This window comes from Acanthochromis polyacanthus, chromosome 18 (genome assembly GCF_021347895.1).
Source record: "Acanthochromis polyacanthus isolate Apoly-LR-REF ecotype Palm Island chromosome 18, KAUST_Apoly_ChrSc, whole genome shotgun sequence".
Classification (NCBI taxonomy): Eukaryota; Metazoa; Chordata; class Actinopteri; family Pomacentridae; genus Acanthochromis; species Acanthochromis polyacanthus.
The window spans coordinates 22,860,415-22,883,359 of record NC_067130.1 but is presented as its reverse complement, the minus strand read 5'-3'; the positions used below and the strand labels follow the sequence as shown (position 1 = coordinate 22,883,359).

General features: G+C 39.8%; 1 protein-coding gene and 1 long non-coding RNA gene across 5 annotated transcripts in view; one reads left to right on the top strand and one right to left on the bottom strand.

Moving 5' to 3' along the window:
• Positions 1 to 22,945, bottom strand: part of LOC127530785 (uncharacterized) — a 186,643-nt gene that overhangs the window by 53,829 nt on the left and 109,869 nt on the right. The gene's annotated exons all lie outside the window — the stretch shown is intronic.
• spra (sepiapterin reductase a) lies at positions 12,662 to 22,038 on the top strand. Its single transcript, XM_022218122.2, has 3 exons — positions 12,662 to 13,122; positions 16,562 to 16,852; positions 17,717 to 22,038. The coding sequence occupies exons 1-3, from the start codon at positions 12,801 to 12,803 to the stop codon at positions 17,905 to 17,907; spliced, it is 804 nt and encodes a 267-aa protein (XP_022073814.1). The 5' UTR covers positions 12,662 to 12,800; the 3' UTR covers positions 17,908 to 22,038.

The following is a 22,945-nucleotide window of genomic DNA, read 5'->3' as shown; positions in this document are numbered from 1 at the left end:
TGAATGTGTGTCCCCACCTAAATACCTTTATAAGAATGTGTGTGTATCCATGTGTGCGTGTGAGTTTGCGTGTGTGAATGAGTGTGTGTGTGTGTGTGTGTGTGTGTGTGTGTGTGTGTGTGTGTATGTGTGTGTGTGCGTGTGTGTTAGTTTGAGTGTGTGTGTGTGTGTGTGTGTGTGAGTGAGTGTGTGAGTAAGTGTGTGTGTATGTGTGTGTTGAGGTGCGCGTGTGTGTAGGCGAGTGCGCGGATGCGCGCAAGAATGTGTGTGGGTGTGTGCACTAGCGTGTGTGTGCGTATATGTGTGCGAGTGAATGTGTGTGAGTGTATGCTAGTGTGTGTGTGTCAAAACTCTGCCAACAGGCAGCCTTCAAACAGCCCCTCCTTTCGCGCTCACTCTTGAAAATCAAAGGGAGTGAAAAAAACCTTTTTTTTTCTTCCTTCTGTACACTGCTATTTCTACACCTATCTACACCTATTTACAGACATTCCTATGTTACTTCTTGCATTCATTAAACACTTATTTTAATCATTTCATCCTCACACATCAACTTCATATGATTTTAAACCAGTTATACTTATTTACATTTATAGTTCCTTTATACATATGTACACGGCCTTTAATCTAAACTACTATGCGCACCTATTTTTCTGGGACTACAATCCCTGGCAGCCATCCATCAGCTGCTATTTTTTCCTCCGCGGGAGTCGCTTTCAACCGGACAAGCGACGTATTTTCTCTATCACTTCTCTATCTACTATCGCCCAATTTTCTGATGGCGACTGACCTCTGACCCTCATTTGATCAGAGCTCTGTCAACGTGACATTGCTAGGATAACCGTAGCAACTGACGTCTGTCACGCAGTAGATCAAATATAACTCAGTTTCAACATCTCTATTCCTCTACTATCGCCCAATTTTCTGATGGCGACTGACCTCTGACCCTCATTTGATCAGAGCTCTGCCAACGTGACATTGCTAGGATAACCGTAGCAACTGACGTCTGTCACGCAGTAGGTAAATTTTATCTCAGTTTCAACACTTCTTTTCAACAACACAAACAGACAAACACAAACAGTACATACATACTTGCACTCCGAGGCCCGACTCCTGGAATCACAGGTTCTTTCTTTTAATTATATTTACTTTATCAATTTTATGATTTCTATAACGCTTCTAGGTTTTTTGAAAGCACTTTGACCGTACTGGTGGCCCAGTAGCTCAGGCACTAGGTCAAAAACCACCCAAAATAATTTGGAATCAAAAAAGAATTTTTCTCACCTTCTGGTGGCTTATTTTGGGCCCTTTGGGTGATTTCCAAGCCTCTGCTCGAGCCGCCGGGTCTCCAGTCGTCCCCGCTTCCTCCTGGCTGGCTCGCCAATTGTAGTGGGGGGGCCAGTTGCCCCACTACGTAAAATCTATGTTTAACCTGATCACTCTATGTATTAACAACTGTGATTTAATTCTAAGTTCTAGGTCTGAAAATATCTAAGTCTCACCATAGAATCATCAAAGGAGTCCAGGAGTCGAGTCTTCAGATGCCAAAAGTGTTTATTCTGTTTAACACAGGTCAAAACACTGAGAGAGGTTCCGGAAGCCCTCTGAACTTACTGTCAGATAATACAATCTTTTATACCCTCTGAGCTGGGGTCAGTTCATGCCCTTAACCCATCCCTCTTTTTGCCCCCGCCAGCTGCCAGTATTACATAATTTAAGGAAAGAGCGAATCTTTACTCCCTAATAATTTTAATTGGAAACTCGTGGGCGGCCGGCACTTTTCCCCATGGGAGGCAGCCTCCCCCAAATTTTCTCACACGAACACCTGCACCCTTATCTCCAAACAATACTTTTGTTGATACTGGCAGTTATCCTAGAAGAAACAACCTACAGGCTATCTGTAAACCATTTCAGTCAGAGGGCAAAGGGCCTGCACTCAGATACACACACAGACATAGATTTATTATAGCAGTGGATTAATTTTTCCACAACAGTACGAGTAGAAAAATACTGGAATGACGTCACATACGTCACAGGGGAAGGTAATCGAACACCGATTGCTCCAAACGCGCATGCGCCATTTATAAAGAGTAGACGCCGGGTGGACCCGGTGGACCTACCGGGGCAGGTGACGCCTCACAGGTCAAGTAAATAACACATCCAACTTCTTGTGATTTATTTATTTCATGAAACTGTACTGTTTTAATTGATATACAGTTTATGGATGAAAGACGGTACTGCTTAGCTTGCACGCTAACGAGCCGGACCGGTGACACATTAGCCTTCTAATGCAAGGAGGCTAATGAGGAGGCTAAGGAGGCTTAATAACAAAACAAACATAATTTGAGATTATGAATCGTGGCAATTGGCGTATGAATCAGCCCATTGTACAGCCTAAATTGCTGTAAATTAAGTCCAGTTTTAGTTCTTTGCAAACTCAGACACGTGCATTAGTTTAGTTTACAATGAATCTGGCGGAGTTCGGTAAAGTTGGAAAGATATTCACAGATTCGGACTTCCGGCATCAATAACTCATGAGATATATGTTGTCAAAACATGAACGATGCCTCTTTCAAATCGTTGTAAGGTAGACAATGTGCTACAAGGCCAATTTTATCAAAAGTCGCTGTATTTCAAGCTACAGAAATAACATTGGCGTCTATGAGCAGCCGGCGGTGCAACGAGTGAACAGGGACCGTCTGCAAATAGCAAAACCGCTGCAACAGCGAAAAGAGACACTACACATTTATTCAATAACTTCACTGTAGAGCCACCAAAATCCGGCTCGTTAGCATGCAATCTAAGCAGTACCGTCTTTCGTCCATAAACTGTATATCAATTAAAACAGTACAGTTTCATGAAATAAATAAATTACAAGAAGTTGGATGTGTTATTTACTTGACCTGTGAGGCGTCACCTGCCCCGGTAGGTCCACCGGGTCCACCCGGCGTCTACTCTTTATAAATGGCGCATGCGCGTTTGGAGCAATCGGTGTTCGATTACCTTCCCCTGTGACGTATGTGACGTCATTCCAGTATTTTTCTACTCGTACCCATAAACTTGAATTCGTCCTCACAGGGAAGACTTTGTAGTCGTAGAAATTAGAGTTGCACTCACAACTTTTAGGTTCATACTCGTAAAAACAATCCTAACCCTTAATTTATCAAACTCATGCATATGACAGCAGAATTTTGTGTACAAGTTTTTTATTAACATACAAATGTTTAACATTACGAATACGAATGGTTAGAATTGTGGATGAATACTTTTGACAGTAATCTTACTCCATAGAACAGCAATTACATAAGATAATACCAACTACCAGTGCTAAGACTGGTTTTCTATAAGCTTTCAAAATGCACTTCTGCCTGCCACTGGGTCCAAAATCTCCCAGGAAAATGAAGATAGCTTGGGGCTGATGGCTGGTTTATATAACATTTTTAAGGAGGTGATGACATGGTGATAATGTAGAGATGTTTCTCTAAGCTTGGTACTGTCGTGGCAGTACTTTTCTCCTCTTCTTTTAGTTTTTCCTCTTGTGTGTCTTGTCTGTGTTTTAAACTTGTGATGACTGTGTCCAATTTTTTCCTTTTCTCTTTACCTCTCTAGTCCTCCTCCTCTGTGAGGGGTAATTCTGATGTGTGAGTTACCCCTCTGGCTGGCTCCTTACCTGCGTTCCATCCAGCAACCAAGCTCACTTGATGCACATCCACAAATCAACACAATACAAAGATAGCAGTTCTCACTTTGCCAGATTGTCAGCTAACTGTGCATGGTGGTGAATATCTACAGTTTTGTGGCTGATATACCATTAGCCAGTATCAGACAGTCCTTCTGTTGCTTGCTTGTGTTTTTTTCTTGTCATTGAGTTCTCTCTCTATGTCCATGACCATTCATATCCACTGCCTCTCTGTGCCACTCTTCTGGGAAAAGGATTTCTAGATCCATGCCTGCCTCCACTGCTCAGACTCACATCTCTCTCAGATCACTCACCCATTACTCTAACTTCCCATGAATCTGAACTTCTACATCAGCCTTAGTGATTTTGGGTCCATATAAAGTACAACCATGGCAGTAGGTTGCTCATTTTGTCCAGTGTTCTGCATTTGGGTCCAGTTTAAATCTAAGCACACAGCTGATGTCTCCAAGCAGTGCTGACAATGCCACAGGCTGTTGTTCTGATGAACATCTGAAACCAGTCACAGTCTGAATCATGAACATAAACATACAATAAGTATGTACACAAAAACATATTTATAAAGAAATCATGCTAATAAATTAAGTACAAAGAACTCAATTAGCCAATATACTGGAGACCAAAGCTATTCAATTTGATAAGTATAACATTGTTTGGTAACATTTCAATTATTTGAAAGCAGTCATAAAGAATTGCCTATAATCCCAATCATAAAATGGGTTTGTAGGAAGAACATAGATGGTAATCTGGATATATATGAGTTAGGCTTTATAACTACAATTCGTTAGCCTAGCCGTGCTAGACAACCCACGGCAACGAATTTAATTCTCTGCCAGGGTGGGTCTAGTTACCCTCCATAAGGCTCGAGGTTGGATGCTCGTAAAACTGGCCGGACGAATCACCATGAAGTGTAGGGTCAGAAGGCGGGCGTAACTAAGTGACGACAGAGGTGCGACGATTCTGACAGAAACAACCGGAAACAACTAGCCTAGCCGCGCTAGGCTAGGCAATGAATTTAATTCTCTGCCAGGGTCGACAACAAAAACGACAACAGTCATTGAGCTCCATTAGCACCGACTCTGAATAATCTTTCTGTTAACATGTCTGTAATATACTTGAGCTTCACCCACTTCACCGAACTACCGAATCCTCTGATTTCCGGCGCTCTAGGATTCGTTGCGCTGATTGGTTGTATACAGTGCTTTGCGAAAGTATTCGGCCCCCTTGAACTTTTCAACCTTTCGCCACATTTCAGGCTTCAAACATAAAGATATAAAATTTAAATTTTTTGTCAAGAATCAACAACAATTGGGACACAATCGTGAAGTGGAATGAAATTTATTGGATATTTTATACTTTTTTAACAAATAAAAAACTGAAAAGTGGGGTGTGCAATATTATTCGGCCCCTTTACTTTCAGTGCAGCAAACTCACTGCAGAAGTTCAGTGAGGATCTCTGAATGATCCAATGTTGTCCTAAATGACTGATGATGATAAATAGAATCCACCTGTGTCTAATCAAGTCTCCGTATAAATGCACCTGCTCTGTGATAGTCTTAGGGTTCTGTTTAAAGTGCAGAGAGCATCATGAAGACCAAGGAACACACCAGGCAGGTCCGAGATACTGTTGTGGAGAAGTTTAAAGCCGGATTTGGATACAAAAAGATTTCCCATGATTTAAACATCTCAAGGAGCACTGTGCAAGCAATCGTATTGAAATGGAAGGAGTATCAGACCACAGAAATCTACCAAGACCTGGCCGTCCCTCTAAACTTTCACCTCCAACAAGGAGAAGACTGATCAGAGATGCAGCCAAGAGGCCCATGATCACTCTGGATGAACTGCAGAGATCGACAGCTGAGGTGGGAGAGTCTGTCCATAGGACAACAATCAGTCGTACACTGCACAAATCTGGCCTTTATGGAAGAGTGGCAAGAAGAAAGCCATTTCTCAAAGATATCCATAAAAAGTCTCGTTTGAAGTTTGCCACAAGCCACCTGGGAGACACACCAAACATGTGGAAGAAGGTGCTCTGGTCAGATGAAACCAAAATGGAACTTTTTGGCCACAATGCAAAACCATATGTTTGGCGTAAAAGCAACACAGCTCATCACCCTGAACACACCATCCCCACTGTCAAACATGGTGGTGGCAGCCTCATGGTTTGGGCCTGCTTTTCTTCAGCAGGGACAGGGAAGATGTTTAAAACTGATGGGAAGATGAATGGAGCCAAATACAGGAGCATTCTGGAAGAAAACCTGTTGGAGTCTGCAAAAGACCTGAGACTGGGACGGAGATTTATCTTCCAACAGGACAATGATCCAAAACATAAAGCCAAATCTACAATGGAATGGTTCACAAATAAACGTATCCAGGTGTTAGAATGGCCAAGTCAAAGTCCAGACCTGAATCCAATGGAGAATCTGTGGGCAGAGCTGAAGACTGCTGTTCACAAACGCTCTCCATCCAACCTCACTGAGCTCGAGCTGTTTTGCAAGGAAGAATGGGCAAGAATTTCAGTCTCTTGATGTGCAAAACTGATAGAGACATACCCCAAGCAACTTGCAGCTGTAATTGCAGCAAAAGGTGGCGCTACAAAGTATTAATGCAAGGGGGCCGAATAATATTGCACGCCTCACTTTTCAGGTTTTTATTTGTTAAAAAAGTTTAAAATATCCAATAAATTTCGTTCCACTTCACGATTGTGTCCCACTTGTTGTTGATTCTTGACAAAAAATTAGAATTTTATATCTTTATGTTTGAAGCCTGAAATGTGGCGAAAGGTTGAAAAGTTCAAGGGGGCCGAATACTTTCACAAGGCACTGTACCTACCCAATTGCTGCAGAGTGATTTGATAGACAACCTTTTAGCCCGCCTCCCTCCCTGTCGAGCGTGCCTAGACCCTTGCGTCTTCAGAGCATGGGTCTAGCGTGGCTAGGCTAACAATTGGTATTATTGGTGGTATTAATAGTAATGCGACTACTAGTGGAAATACACCAACTACTGCTGCTGATACCGTCACTGCTACTACAACTTGTAATACTATTACACATGCTGATACTACATCTATGACTCTAACAGCTACTTATACTACTACTGCTGCTTGTACTTTTCGTATTACTACTACTGCTGGTACAACTATACTACAGCTACTATTAATCGTCTGGTATTTGGTTGTCCAGCTGTTAGCTTGGGTTAGTCTTTTGGGTACCTGGTCAAACGTATTCAAACTCATGCGTATTCAAACTCGTGCGTATACAAACTTGTGCGTATGCAAGGGTTAGGGTTAGGGTTAGGGTTAGGGACAACAATTCAGCAACTGCCAGTGGTTTATAAATCCATGTTTGATCACCATAAATAAATAATAAAACACTGATTTTACATTCACTCAATACACACAAATTTGCATACGCAAGACTTTGCATACACACGAGTTGACCAGTATCCAAGTGAGCAAGCGCTCGTATTTAGAGGAGCCTGTGTATACTTGACATTAAGGTAATATAGAACTGCGGGAAAACTGCTAGTTTCCAAAGACTCATTCCACTTCAGTCTTGTACTAGACCTCAACAGGAAGACCCCCACTCAATTTGGGGTCAATCTGATTTGGCATTTCAAAATAAAATGCCTTTAAAATCTTCATATCTATAGTATATTATTGCAAAATTATGATTCATGTTACAGGAAATCTGCAGGTTTCCACAGACTCATTCCACTTCATTCTTGTACTAGACCACTCCAGGAAGACCCCCACTCAATTTGGGGTCAATTTGATTTGGCATTTCAAAATAAAATGCCTTTAAAATCTTCATATCTATAGTATATTATTGCAAAATTATGATTCATATTACAGGAAAACTGCTAGTTTCCAGAGACTCATTCCACTTCAGTCTTGTAGTAGACCATCTGCCTTTAACTTTGGGACATCAAAAAAAGAAATGTCAAGTGAAAGGAGAAAGATGGCTGTCCAAATACTGCAGGCATCAGGTCTGTATCGACAGTGGTGTTGCGCAATATCTGACCACATGCATTTCTGGAATCATCACTGGAATTAAATAGATAGAAGAAAGTTGTTGAAGCAAAGCCATGTTATAGAAGACTAATACTTCAGGAAGATATTTATTACTTTTAAAATCTAACAAAAACAACCACATGTTCATGTTGTGATATATATATACTACATTTAAATGTATGACATAAATGTTGTAAAATGTTCAGAATAAAAAAATTGATTAAAAAATTATATTTAAGGGTTAACAGTAATTGTATTTTTTTATGTGAACATCGAATAATATGGACATATTTGTCTTAAATTTCAGCATTTGTGTATTTTCATTAAGTATTTTTATTTTAATCATTACATGATTACAATAATGTAATAATGGTCTAAAGAATATGCATATTATAAGTTTCGATTATTTTATTGGATATTTTTAATTTCTTTAAAAAAAAAAAATCAGTTCTGGATATAGCCAACAACTGTGCAATGTGCTCTTTGGTGAAGCCCCCAGGTGCTGGGCCCCGAGTAACAAATTGGGTGCATTTTCCACAGAAGTACATTTTGAATGTATGATTTCATGATTTGAGATGACAAAAAAAGACACATATCGCAAGAAAGTGCTATAACCATAATATTTAATTGTTAATGGATAGACCAGTATAGAAGTGACAATCATCAGGTCACTGAAGAACCTCATACATTTTTAAATGGAAAGGAGATGATATATGATCTAATTTAATTTACTAACCTTATTTCATAGATCCAGTGTGATGCATGTGAAAGGTGGTTCCATGAACAATACTTGAGCATGGACATGGAGAGTCTGCAACAGGCCAGAGAAGGCAACTGGATGTGTGCCTTGTGCTGTTAATCATGTCATCATGTCAGGATCCCATTCCAGCTCCTGCCCTGTTATTCCTTCCTGTCTCTCTCTCTCTCCCGGCCGCTCGCCCTCTGGATGACAGCTGAGTGCTGCATGAGCTTCAGCTGGGAGTAATCAGCCAATTCCGTTCACCTGCTTCCCTCCTCTGCATAAAAGCCCTCTGCTCCCCTCAGTGGTCGTGGGAGCATTGTCTTACAAACCCACGTGCTGCCCTTGACTACCCTTCTGGCAGAGGGGGGCTATAATTCTAAAAAAAATGCCGGGAATGAATTCAAATTAACCACATATCCATAAAAACTACATTTTTCAACATTATTTTGCATTTAGAGTTGGCTTCCCTTGGCTACTGGCATATATGTGAAAACAGCAGATTTGCGCATTTTTGCCTTAATAACACATCAAGGTCATGTAGACCATTATGTGGCCAAACTGAATACATGCATTCAATTACTCATTTGACTGGTGAAGGTCTACAAGATTTAAAGGAAAACTTGCCACTTGATTGACCATTAACAATATCAGGTTCCCGTTTGACCTTTCCCAAAACCACAATTCTCCAAGTATGTTTGCATTGATGTAAGTCATATATGACTGTGTTTAACCACATTTTCTTAACATTTTGTCGATACAATGAACAAGCTACCATGTTTTTTTGTCTCCAGGCAGGTCACACCGTGAACACCATATTAGCTTTGCAGCATCATTGATACTGACATTAACCACGTTGACATACCAAAAGAAGCAGTCACTTAGGGTAGGGTAATTCAACCTGAAATCTTTACTCTTTATCACTTTTTTGAAAAGGTGATTTGAATTATTACATAATTCAATGTCGATGACACCAATATTTCAGAAGATTTTGGAGGAAATGAGAAAGAATATCCAGTGTTTGAACAGGCTCAGAATATCGACAAGGCTCCTGTACGCAACTTGTAGTTGGAAAGGCAGTGTGGAGATACTGATCAGAGGCTAAAGAAGAAGCCCAGTTTGGACGCTGTATCACATGGCAATATACTGAAGCTGACTAAAGACTTGCGCAAAAAAGATGCCTCAAGTGAATTCTGTAAAATGGGCCCAGTGGTCAAGATCATGGACAATATCACTGCAGACTGGAACAAATGCCAGCAGGATCTTAGAGCTGCTGGGCTTAGTAAGAAAGAAGCTTATCTGCTGCATGTTGAGAACAGAAAACTCAGTATTTTGGATAGACTGAAGGAACAAGGCGGACCATTCACGGCAGCTGAACATGTTGATGAGTACCTTCAGAATACAGCAGATGACCTAAAGAGGAAGACCAAGAGAATGAAAGATGAAGTTACATATGCCAAAGATACTTCAGTATCACTTCCCAGAACAAGCCATGTCTTCAGGATGTTCAACACTGAAGGTGGAAAGCGGAAGATGTTGATTCCTGAACAGTTTGGTGACAATCTTAAGGTTCTATTAAGCAAGACAAAGGACAGATCTACAGTGACAATGGCAAACTTTTGTTTGGTCCTGGAGCAACTTCCCTCATGTTAGATCAAATAGCTGAATGAGAATAGCCTTACATGTGTCAGACATACAAGGATGCATATTGAATATTTCTGCAAAATAACAATGTAGTCACGTATTTCATAAAATGCCAGTAGACACAAGAAGCCAAATCACAGAGAGTAATAACATTTAGATAGCTTCTTTATGTACAATAAAGGTTTATTTAAACTCATTCCCGGGTGTTTTTCCTCCAAAAAGGCATTTATAGCCCCCCTCTACTTCTGGATACTACAGTTTTTGGACTCTTCTGTTTCCCCCATGGACTCAGTTTTTGGATGGCCTTCCATTTTGTGAGTACCGTTTGTAGCCCTGTGTTTTCTACAGTTTAGTTTTGCCACCTCAGTCTCGTTTTCAGTTGTAGAAGCTTTTCTTGAATAAACCCTTTTTTCATTATACTATATTGTCTGTCGGTAATGTCTGCACCTGGGTTCTCTACACACACAATTCGTAACACATCAAGTCTCTGTATCTTTTTAATGTGAACTGTATTAGTATTTCATTATGGATGCAAATCCTAATTTATGTAAGTGTTTTACATTTTACATTGTACACATTGTAATTACATTTTATTCACATTGTAAATATTTTTAATTATTATTGAAAAGAATAAGACTCTAATAAGTCATTGGGAACCGACTGAAGATAGCATATTGAAGATGCTGAAGATTTTATTTATTTTTGATGAAAGAACTGAGCAAGAAATAGAACCAGTAAAAGTTATGGCTATTATTATAGTATTATCATTGTAGTATTTCATTATGGATGCACATCCGAATGCATGTAACTGATTTAACATTTTATTTAAATTGTAATTATTTTTGTTAATCATTATTGTAAAGAATAAGACTCTAATAAGTCACTGGGAACCGACTGAAGATAGCACATTGAAGATGTTGAAGATTTTATTTGTTTTTGATGTAAGGACTGACAAGAAATAGAACCAGTAAAAGTTATGGCTTAATGGTTTATTTGACTTAGAAGGGATTCTTCAAGAAATCTGAAATCAAACTGACCCCAAATTGAGTGGGGGTCTTCCTGGGGTGGTCTACTACAAGACTGAGGTGGAATGAGTCTGTGGAAACGAGAAGTTTTCCTGTAATATAAATCATAATTTTGCAATAATATACTATAGATATGAAGATTGTAAAGGCATTTTATTTTTAAATACCACATCAAATTGACCCCAAATTGAGTGTGGGTCTTCCTGGAGTGGTCTACTACAAGACTGAGGTGGAATGAGTCTGTGGAAACTAGCAGTTTTCCTGTAATATGAATCATAATTTTGCAATAATATACTATAGATATGAAGATTTTAGAGGGCTTTTATTTTGAAATGCCACATCAGATTGACCCCAAATTGAGTGTGGGTCTTCCTGGAGTGGTCTACTACAAGACTGAGGTGGAATGAGTCTGTGGAAACTAGCAGTTTTCCTGTAATATGAATCATAATTTTGCAATAATATACTATAGATATGAAGATTTTAAAGGCATTTTATTATGATATGAAGATTTTAAAAGCATTTTATTTTGAAATGCCACATCAGATTGACCCCAAATTGAGTGGGGGTCTTCCTGGAGTGGTCTAGTACAAGACTGAAGTGGAATGAGTCTGTGGAAACTTGCAGATTTCCTGTAACATGAATCATAATTTTGCAATAATATACTATAGATATGAAGAATTTAAAGACATTTTATTTTGAAATGCCAAATCAAATTGACCCCAGATTGAGTGGGGGTCTTCCTGAAGTGGTCTAGTACAAGACTGAAGTGGAATGAGTCTGTGGAAACTTGCAGAGTTCCTGTAATATGAATCATAATTTTGCAATAATATACTATAGATATGAAGATTTTAAACGCATTTTATTTTGAAATGGCACATCCCCCAAATTGAGTGGGGGTCTTCCTGTTGAGGTCTAGTACAAGACTGAGGTGGAATGAGTCTTTGGAAACTGGCAGTTTTCCCGCAGTTTTATATTACCGTAATGTCAAGTATACACAGGCTCCCCTAAATACGAGCGCTTGCTCACTTGGATACTGCAATTCGTGTGTATGCAAAGTCTTGCGTATGCAAACTCGTGCGTATGCAAACTTGTGTGTATTGAGTGAATGTAAAATCAGTGTTTTATTATTTATTTATGGTGATCAAACATGGATTTATAAACCACTGGCAGTTGCTGAATTGTTGTCCCTAACCCAAACCCAAACCCTAACCCTTGCATACGCACAAGTTTTTATACGCACGAGTTTGAATACGCAGCAGTTGACCAGGTACCGCTCACTTCACGCCTTTCTCGGCGGTGCTGGATTGCTTCACACCAGTATTAGGTCTTGGCTGAATGAGCATAACCTTTTATGTGCAAGAGGCACAAGGAAGTATATTAAACGTCTGGAAAAATAATCAAGCATAATTCTGGTATTTCATAAAATGCCAATAGCCGCAAAAAGCAAAATCACACTGAAAAATAAACCTGGAATATCTTCTTGTTCTACAAATTTTTTAAAAAAAGAAGATTTAAACTCTTAGGCTATATAGCCTCCCCCTAAATACAGTCACATGATGTCTGGTGGAGGGGAAACCGGGAGATGGCGACACGGCAACAAGTGGACCTCCGGCCCCAGTTAAAGCCTCAGAAGAAGAAGCAGCTGAACGGATCGGATCATCTGTCCACTACTACGGGCTCTGCACTATGTCCTCCGCTCACTCTGCACACCTCGGCCGGGTGCTGTGCATCATCACCGGGGCCTCCAAAGGCTTCGGCAGGACTGTAGCCAAGGAGATGTCTGGGTTGGTGAAGCCAGGCTCGGTGCTCGTCCTGGCGGCCCGCTCCGAGGACGACCTGCGGAGTCTGCAGGCGGAGCTGACCGAGTTGGAGGCGGGCAGAGCGGGTCTGAGAGTGGAGAGTGTGGTGGCAGACATGGCTCAGATGGAGGGAATAGAAAACGTCGTCAGATCATCTGAAGAAGCTTTTTCTGAACACATAGATCACCTGATACTGGTCAACAATGCCGGTAAGAGAGGCATCAGGGTCAGTGAACAGTCAGACACACAGGATGGTCACAGTGGAAGAACTAATTACAGTACAGTACTGTGCTTTATGTACTTTATTACTTGCTCCACTACATTTATTTGACACCTGTAGCTGCTTTGAAGATAAAGATTTACATGTAAAACTGAGACCATCCTAAAAATGGTACAGTAACAATTAAAAATGTTCTAACGGTGTTGAAATGAAGTATCAACTCCAACTGGAAATGCTATTTGTATACATAATACAATGCTATGTGGGCTCTTTTTCATCATTAGTATTGTTATTATGTTACTTCAAAAATAGGCACTAATATACTACTAATATACTATTTTTCTGAAGTTATATGTCTAATGCAGGACTAGTGGAGTGTTTTCACATTGCAGCCTCACTGCTTTTACTTGAATTACTGGTATGACAATAAAGTTGCAGTTTACAGTCTTTATTTAAGATGTTGAACAATGAACAAGAAGTGTTTTTACAGGAACTTATGATGCCACAGTCAAGCTGACCTTTTGCATATAAATTGTCATCATATTGTCATTTTAGCCCACACAACTTTAGTGGGAAATTTAGTTGTAATGAGTGTATCAGTGTCATGGCCACAAGTTTTTATGATTTCTTGGTGTACATTACCAGTCAAAAGTTTGGAAACACCTTCTCACTTAATTGTTTTTCTTTATTGTCATGACTTTATTTTCATTTTCATGACTATTTACAGTGTAAATTCTCACTGAAGGTATCAGGACTATGAATGAACACATATGGAATTAAAAATAGGTATGAAATAAGTCCAACCATGTTTTATATTTCAGATTCTTCAAAATGGCCACCCTTTGCTTTGACTACTGCTTTGAAGGGCCGGCCTGAATAGCAGTTTCTGGACTCCGGATATTCGGCCCTTATTAATGACGAATATTCGGTCCGGTCCAGTCTATAACGTCCGAGGTGGGGGGTGGAGGGGGGTGGGGTGAATATTCGGATCTCAAAATTAATATCCGGATACCACCGTCGCGACTGAATATTCGGATATTCGGGTCCAGCCCTACTGCTTTGCACACACTTGGCATTCTCTGGATGAGCATCTTGAGGTAGTCAACTGAAATGGTTTTCCATCAGTCTTGAAGGAGTTCCCAGAGATGCTGAGCACTTGTTGGCCCTTTTGCCTTCACTCTGTGGTCCATCTCATCCCAAACCATCTGGATTGGGTTTCGATCACGTGACTGTGGAGGCCAGGTCATCTGATGCAGCACTCCATCACTCTTCTTCTCGGTCCTAGCCCCTATACAGCCTGACGCCATGTTTGGGTTCTTTTTCCTGTTGAAAAATAAATGAATGATGAATAAATGGTCCAACTAAATGCAAACCGGATGAGATAGCAAGTCGCTGCAAATGCTGTGGGAGCCATGCTGGTTCAGAGTACTTTCAGTTTTGAATAAATCCTCAGTGTCACCAGCAAAGCACCCCCACACCATCACACCTTCTCCTCCATGCTTCACAATCGGATGGTCTCTACATGCAACCATGCATGTAGAGACCATCCGTTCACTTTTTTTTGCATTGTACAAAGACACGGCAGGTGGAACCAAAGATCTCAAAATTGGCATCATCAGACCAAAGCACAGATTTCCACTGGTCCATTCCTTGTGTTTCTTGGCCCAAACAAATCTCTTCTGCATGTTGCTTTTCCTTAGTAGTGGTTCCTTAGCAGCTGTTTGACCATAAAAGCCTGATTCAGTCTCCTCTGAGCAGTTTCTGTAGAGATGCTTCTGTTACTAGAACTCTGTGTGGCATTTATCTGGACTCAAATCTGAGGTGCTGTTCACTTGAGGCTGGTGACTCAGATGAACTTGTCTTCAGTACCAAAGGTGACTGTTGGCCTCCCTTTCCGGGGATGGTCCTCATGTGAGTCAGCTTCGTTGTAGCGCTTGATGGTTTTTGTGATTGTACTTGGGCATACATTCAGAGTTTTTGCAATTTTCCTGACTAACTGATCTTCGATTCTTAAAGTAATGATGGACTGTTGTTTCTCTTTACTTAGCTGATTGGTTTTTGCCACAATATGGATTCTAACAGTTGTCAAATAGAGCTGTCAGTTATGACCAAACCTGACTTCTGCACAACACAACTGATGGTCCCAACCCCATTAAGAAGGCAAGAAATTCCACAAATGAACCTTGACAAGGCACAAGTGAAAACCATTTCAGGTGACTACTTCATGAAGCTCATGGAAAGAATGCCAAGATTGTACAAAGCAGTAATCAAAGCAAAGGGTCTCTACTTAGGAATCAAAAATATAAAACATATTTAGAGTTATTTCACAGTGGTTTTTGTTTTTTTAACCATATAATTGCAAAGTAGTAAAAATACAGAAAAAAACATTGAATGAGAAGTTGTGTCCAAATTTCTGACTGGTAGTGAATGTTTTGTATAACCTAAACAACAGTAAAGTATTTATAGACTTTGGCGTTGCGATTTCTGTACTAAATTAAATTATCTTCATGTTTCCTCGATGTTGTTAAGCACAGTTAATGAAAGATACTGTTCAAAGGGTTGTTTCACTGAAATTACAGACCTTCCTCTTACGTCTAGTGTTGTATAGCATTGATAAGTTCCTACAACACTAAAAATTACATAGTTTTTAATTAATGTTGACAGCAGCATGTCTGTCGACAGTATAGTTTGTGGGGACTGATGGTAAAGTCTCTTGATTATCTAGACTTACAGGGCCACTGACTGAAGATATGGTATTGTTGGCTTATTTAAAATGTGATTCTCAAATGCATATGAGGTGCAGTTCACCTTTGTGATGTAAGTGGAAATACCAGAGATATGACCATAGATATCATGAAAGGGAAGAGAGAAAAGGTGTCATTTTGTCTGAAATAATTCATCATGGTTTAACTCTGGTGCTGGTCCTAATTATTTAGTGGTAGACTGAAACCTGGGCTGCACAGTAGAGTAGCGGTTAGCACTTTTGCCTTGCAGCAAGAAGATCCCCGGTTCAAATCCCGGCCTAGGAATGGGGTCTTTCTGCATGGAGTTTGCATGTTCTCCCTGTGCATGTGTGGGTTTTCTCTGGGTACTCTGGCTTCCTCCCACAGTCCAAAAATATGCTAAGGTTAATTGATCACTCTAAATTGCCCGTAGGTGTGAATGTGAGTGTGCTTGTTTGTCTGTATATGTAGCCCTGCGACAGACTGGCGACCTGTCCAGGGTGTCCCCTGCCTTCGCCCAAGTCAGCTGGGATAGGCTCCAGCACCCCCTGCGACCCTAATGAGGATAAAGCGGTGTACAGAGAATGGATGGATGGATAGACTGAAACCCTCATTTCTCCTTGTTACCTCCTCTTGAGGGTATCTGCATAACACTAGTTGAAAACATACAGTGCACAAGTGACACCTCCCTTTTTCTCCTTCCAGCCTCTCTGGGTGATGTGTCCCGCTCTGTTAAAACTTTCACTGACATGGCTGAAGTGGACTCCTACTTGTCCCTGAACGTCAGCTCTTCCATGTGCCTCACTGCCAGGGTGCTTCAGTCCTTTCCACAACGTCCAGGTCTACGCCGCACCATTGTTAATGTCACCTCGCTGTGCGCCCTGCAACCTTTCCGTTCCTGGGTGCTGTACTGCACTGGCAAGGCTGCCCGAGAGATGATGTTCAGGGTGCTGGCGGAAGAGGAGCCAGACCTCCGGGTGCTCAACTACTCTCCAGGTGGGGAACAGAATGTTGGTGCATTTTACGTTGAATCTGGATTGGAAGAGCTGAAAGTTATTCCTAAAGGAGTAGTAATAGTGGTTTAGAGCAGACCAGTAATGATATATATATATATATATATATATATATATATAGCATTATTTATTGTTTTCTACATTTCAAAGTTGTTGCCACACTTGGAAATTATCCAAGAAGGGGACGAGCTGGAAAAATGCTTTCAAAAGCTTCTGAAAGTTCACTGTGAGAGTATGGAGGGTATAAGGAGCCGTGCATAAGGTCACAGATATTTAGTGAGTATAATCTTTTGGAAATTCAATTCAATACATTTTTAATCAGACAGAAGAAAATGGTATTAAGTAACAAAATATAAAGCAGTTCAGTACCTGACATTATTTAGAAGGTAGACATGAATAAACATGTCAAAAACGATTGGTCAGTCAGTGTTTATTGTCCAAGTTGAATAAAATTATTAACATGTATTAACAGTTTGTTCTTTCAGACTGAAGCAGCAGCCAGTCACATGGCTGGAATGCAAAATACTAGCAATCAGAAAAAATAAGCATCTTGAAAAAAGGCTACTGGAATTATATAAAATCAAAAGAATAAACTGTAATTTTAGTGTCATGAAATGTAGGAACTAGTAATATTATCTGCATTCATGACTTAATGTCTTATTTACTGATGTAATTTGTCCAATTTGAAGCCACATACATGGGCAAATATATTTTGCTTTCATCATTAACATCAGAAAGTCTGAAACATACAGTTGTATTACCAGAACAATAACCTGTAATGAAAACTCAGCATGCTATCTCTGCAGCCACAATTATCTTTCTTTCTCTGCCCTCTATATTGAACCAGGGCCTCTGGACACAGCCATGCAAATGGAGGCCAGAACACGAACAGGTGATGACGGCATCAGGAAGTCTTTTGTAGACATGTTTGATCAGGGCCAACTGCTCACCTGTGAGGCGTCCTGTGCCAAGCTGATGAAGCTGCTGCTGGAAGACAACTACACATCAGGAGCTCACATCGACGTCTACGACGTGTAAACTGTGCACGGGTAGCATCAGACATCTAGCTTTTAGTTACATTGTTTATACGAGTCTCTTGATTTTCATTGAAACTCCACTAATTCATGCATTTTAATGGATAGTTACAGAGTGGAAAGTTAGTAGCTGACTAAAACTGCACTCCCACTCTTGTAGAATGTAGACTGTAGCCTTCTACTGATAAACTGACCAACCTGACAGGATCAAAATATTACATTCTAGTCATAGAGGCAGCCTATGGGTTTTTTCAGGGCTAATACAATTGTTAATGATTAAGGAGGCCAATAACCAATAGTTAGAGCTGATATGCATTTGCAGGAAAACTGAAAATCTTGCTGTTAAAATTTAGAATAGCACAAACATATTTATAATAAAAATAGAACTTTTAATTACAACAGTGTTGATCATTTATCCTAAACTGTTACATGTGATGTATAAGCAATCAGACCGAAAATGCAACATATGAACTGTGAAAATACTCAGTTCTGCACTAGATATCAGAGGCCAAAAAGTTGTGACTACAAATAGAAGCAGTGGATGCCTCAGAGCCAAAGTAGCACATTTTAACTGATTCAATTCACTATTAGTTAAAAAATAACAGGATGAATTATTGACCAAACTGACAATCAGTCAATCCTTCTTGAAAACATTCCTGAATGAAAGTTTGTTTACTGTATGACCACAGACAGACAGACTTGGCTAATAATGTGAATACTGGGTGCCCCGGTAGCTCAAATGACTGAGCAGGCGACCCATGAACAGGGTCTGTTATCTCTGACCCATGGCCATTTACTGCAGGTCCTTCCCCTTCTCTTCCCCCCACATTTCCCGTCTCTCTCTCCACTCTCCCCTGCAATAAAAGCAAAAAAGGCCAAAAAAAAAAGTGAATCCTGCATTATATATCAGAAGCAGACTCCAGGTCTAAAAGTGAGTCAAACACAAAGGTGCCTGAAACCTGCATTCTTTCTAATGGACAGCAGGGGGCGACTCCTTCAGGTGCAAAAAGATGTTGGCGTGTGCATAAGTCTCTCAGAAAATGATCCTACTTCTCACTTGATTTGCTACCTCAGTAAACAGTTCTCTGAGTTTCAGGTCCCAGGTGCTGGTTTTAAGACCTTCTGAATACAGCATGAAGTTCATTTTGTAAATCATGGTCCCATTTAGAGTAAAACAGATGACAAAAGAGGATATTTTTAGGGCAGGGCATACAAAAAACTTGTCTTCAAGTTAGTCAGATAAATCCCTCGTTTGTTACTTTTCAAAAACCAAGATGGATGATGGAAAAATTTCGAATTTGAGGGTTCAGAACAGTAGTGCACAAAACAGTGGGTGAGGTCAGTGTTACTACGTCCATCCTTTATATACAACCCATGTGTTATATTGCCACCACCCAGTTGTATTGGGAGTCAGGCATGTGAAAGTACCTCAATACTACATCTCTTCCCCCCAGTCATGACTGCAGAAATTCTGATTTCAAATGATGTCACCCCCACAAGATGAAAGCATCCATTTAAAAGTAAAAGCTTATTTTGGTGGAGGTGTGATGTCATCCATCTTTGTTTACAGTCTATGCAACAGGCCATATATACTGAAACCATTTTTCTGTTCATAGGTTGTGCCACAAACATCTTTTAGTGTTTCTGTTGGTTGTTTTTTTTGCCACACATAAAAAATAGAGAAACCATCCAAATACTGAGTTCTATAAAGTCTTTAGTTTCAAAAAATTAATCAGTTAGTAGTCATATGTTGAATACTTTTGCATTTTTGAAGTATTTGTTTTAAAGATGGCATTTCCTCAGAGCCATACCTGGACTTGTGTTGCATACTTTGATAGCTCGGAATAACTGGAAGTACTTTCACCTGACAAGACACCTTTATATTATCTATATACAGTGACATCAAAAAGTATTTTCCCCCTTCTCAAATTTTTATTTTTTTGTATATTTTCCACACTGTAATGTTCAAGTTCAAACAAATGTGAATATCAGAAAAAGATAACCCAAGTAAACACAAAATGCAGTTTTTAAATGATGATTTTATTTGTTAAGGAAAAAAAATATTCAATGCTACCTGGCCCTCTGTGGAAAAAGTAATTGCCCCCAAACCCTAATAACTGGTTGGGTCACCCTCACCGGCAACAACTGAAATCAAGTGTTTTTTATAACATCTCTGTGGAGATATTTTGACTCGCTCTTCTTTGCAGAATTGTTTTAATTCAGCAACATTGGGAGGTTTTTGAGCATGAATGGCCTTTTTGAGGTCATGCCACAGCATTTCAGTGGGATTCAAGCCTGGACTTTGACTAAGCCACTCCAAAATATTTGTGCGCTTTGCTTCATGACCAAACATTCTCCTTCAAGACTTTCTGGTAGAGAGCAGAATTCATGGTTCCATAAATCACAGCAAGTCGTCCAGGTCCTGAAGCAGCAAAGCAGCCCCAGACCATCACACTACCACCATCATGTTTGACTGTTGCTATGATGTTCTTTTTCTGAAATGCTCCGTTACTTTTAGGTCAGATGCAACAAGACACACACCTTCCAAAAAGTTCAACTTTGGTCTTGTCAGTCCATAGAATTTTCTCCCAAAAGTTTTGGGGATCATTTGTTTGCAAAAGTAAGACAAGCTTTTATGTTCTTTTTCATCAGCAGGGTTTTTTGCCTTAGAACTCTGTCATGGATGTTTTTTGAATCAACTGGAGATAGGCAGTTCTACCTAAGGACACTAATGCTAGCATGTCATTTGAATAACTGTGTCTCTTGCTTGTGAACATCTTTCAAACAGCATTTAGTCTCCCTGTCCTACAGCTGCAACAGCTTTGCTATTTTTGCCTTAGTTAAATGGTAGAGCTGCAGACAGGAAATAGAGGGAGTGAAAAAGGGTTAGGCATGCAGCAAAGACCCAGGGCAAGAAACATTACCATTGGACCATCATAAACACTTAAAAGCCTTTTTGAGATATCAAAGCTGTAAAACAAAAACTAGAATATAAATGTAAATGAAAAACCAGAAAAATACATAATAAACCACAACTACAAGTGAAAATTATATTGTAAACCAAAACCAAGGAATGGCAGTGTTCCAAGCAGAGTTTTGCGGACAAGGAAAGTAGTAGCACAGTTTGACTTTGAAAACAGACATGTGGACAGATCTGTTCACTTCAGTGTAATTGTATTCAGAACTTCCTACAAAATTCGTGCTTCATTAATGGAAAGTGTGTACAAATCATTGCACCTCCAACGACAACTTCAGTTACAACTCTTTTAATGATGAATTATAAAGATGTGGATGATGGCGAATCTCTTCCTACAGTTTCTCCTCATGACAAAACACAATTTGCTTTCTTAGCACATATGCAGTTGGCACGCTTTGGGTCCATGCAGACCCTTGTAGACTTGGGTGGATGGTAAAAATTTCTGTCATGTGTAGCCTTGAAGGGATACAGACATCAAAAGCATGAATTGGCCTAAAATAGCAACAACTACGTGCTCTTTCATGTGTCTGGAACCATTTTACCATTTACTATTTACCATTTTGGAAGGGTATCATCAAAACTTTCAGCTTCCCTTGTGTTTAGATATTCAGGTAATGTTGTATGTGTGATATATTTATTGTTGTCCTGAACCTTTTGTGTCTTATGTATGGGACTTCCAGGTGCCTTATTTGTGATATATGTTAATTACATTAAGTATTTTATGAATCTTAGAAGAGGGACCAGGGGTTGATGCTACAGTCATGCTAATCCTGACGATTATAGCATGAAATGGAAAAAAGGTTTCACATCTTTTCCACTCAGTTTTTTTAATCACACATTCCTCAATGTATGATTCAATATTTTTATGTAAATGTTTAATGAGATTCATGGCTGTTATCCAAATCAGTTGTGTAAACTTGATGCTGCCCATGAAATTATTATTATTATTATTATTTATTTCTTCTTTCTTATCTCCTATTTTGAATCTTTTTTCATATATGCCTTTTTGTCCACCCTCCACCTTCTTCTTTCACCTGTGGGAATGAGAGAGATGTGTGTGTCCTTCCCCTAGTTCCCAGCAAGGGTCGCCATCTCCTCATTTACCTTAATGCCTGCTCAGTGTTGTGTGAACCTGTTGAATAAACTGTTGAACTTTTACTGTTTTCTGCCATGTTTCTGTCTGTGCCTGGGTCTCTGCACTTCCATAACACCTTTCAAACCTGTGATAGGTCTGACATCTTGCATACAAAATACCTTGGGACATCTAGAAATGATCACATAAACCTACCACTTCATATACACACACCACTTTTCATACATTTATGAAAGTACTTTTGGAAATGTGACTATCTACTGGCATTCAAATACAGATTTTAAATGATCAATTCGGTGATTTAAATTTTCTTAGCAGCATGGCCTAACTTTTTGAGTGATTGAAATTGATTACAGTTGGTAATTCCTGAGCCAATTTACACAGGGCACATGTGATACACTTACAAGAATCAGCCACAAATGCTACAATGGGAAAATCTAAGAAGCTCAGCAAAGATCTGAAGAAGCAAATCATTGACTTGAACAAGTCAGGAAATTCACTTGGAGCTATTTAAAGCAGCTACAGATCCCAAAATCAAATGGGCAAACAATTGTAAGTTATACAGTGCATGACACAGTTGTGTCGCTGTCACGGTCAAACTATCTCCTGCTGCTGAGAGACAATTGATCAGGATGGTCAAGAGTTAACCAAGAATCAGCAGAATGCTGCACTGCAATGAATTAGAAGCTGTTTAAAACACAGGTGTCAGTGTCAGTGAAGGGAAAACTTAAAGCTGGACTGAAATTTGCTGATGTGGACAAAAGAAAAGGCCTTCTAGAGGAAAGTTCTGTCATCAGATGAAACAACAATTAAGTTATTCAGCCACAATGACCAGAAATATGTGTGAAGTTCCTACCATCAAGCAGAGTGGTGGTAGTATTATGCTTTGGGACTCTTCTGGTGCCAGTGGCACTGGATCTTTAGAGAAAATAAGTGGAATAATGGAGGGTTACCTCCACATTCTTTGGGAAA

Excerpts from the sequence above, each read along its gene's own strand:
- spra (XM_022218122.2), top strand. The coding sequence starts at position 12,801 with ATGTCCTCCGCTCACTCTGCACACCTCGGCCGGGTGCTGTGCATCATC. Across the intron at positions 13,123-16,561 it reads GATACTGGTCAACAATGCCG|CCTCTCTGGGTGATGTGTCC; the intron begins GTAAGAGAGGCA and ends TTCTCCTTCCAG. Across the intron at positions 16,853-17,716 it reads GGTGCTCAACTACTCTCCAG|GGCCTCTGGACACAGCCATG; the intron begins GTGGGGAACAGA and ends ATATTGAACCAG.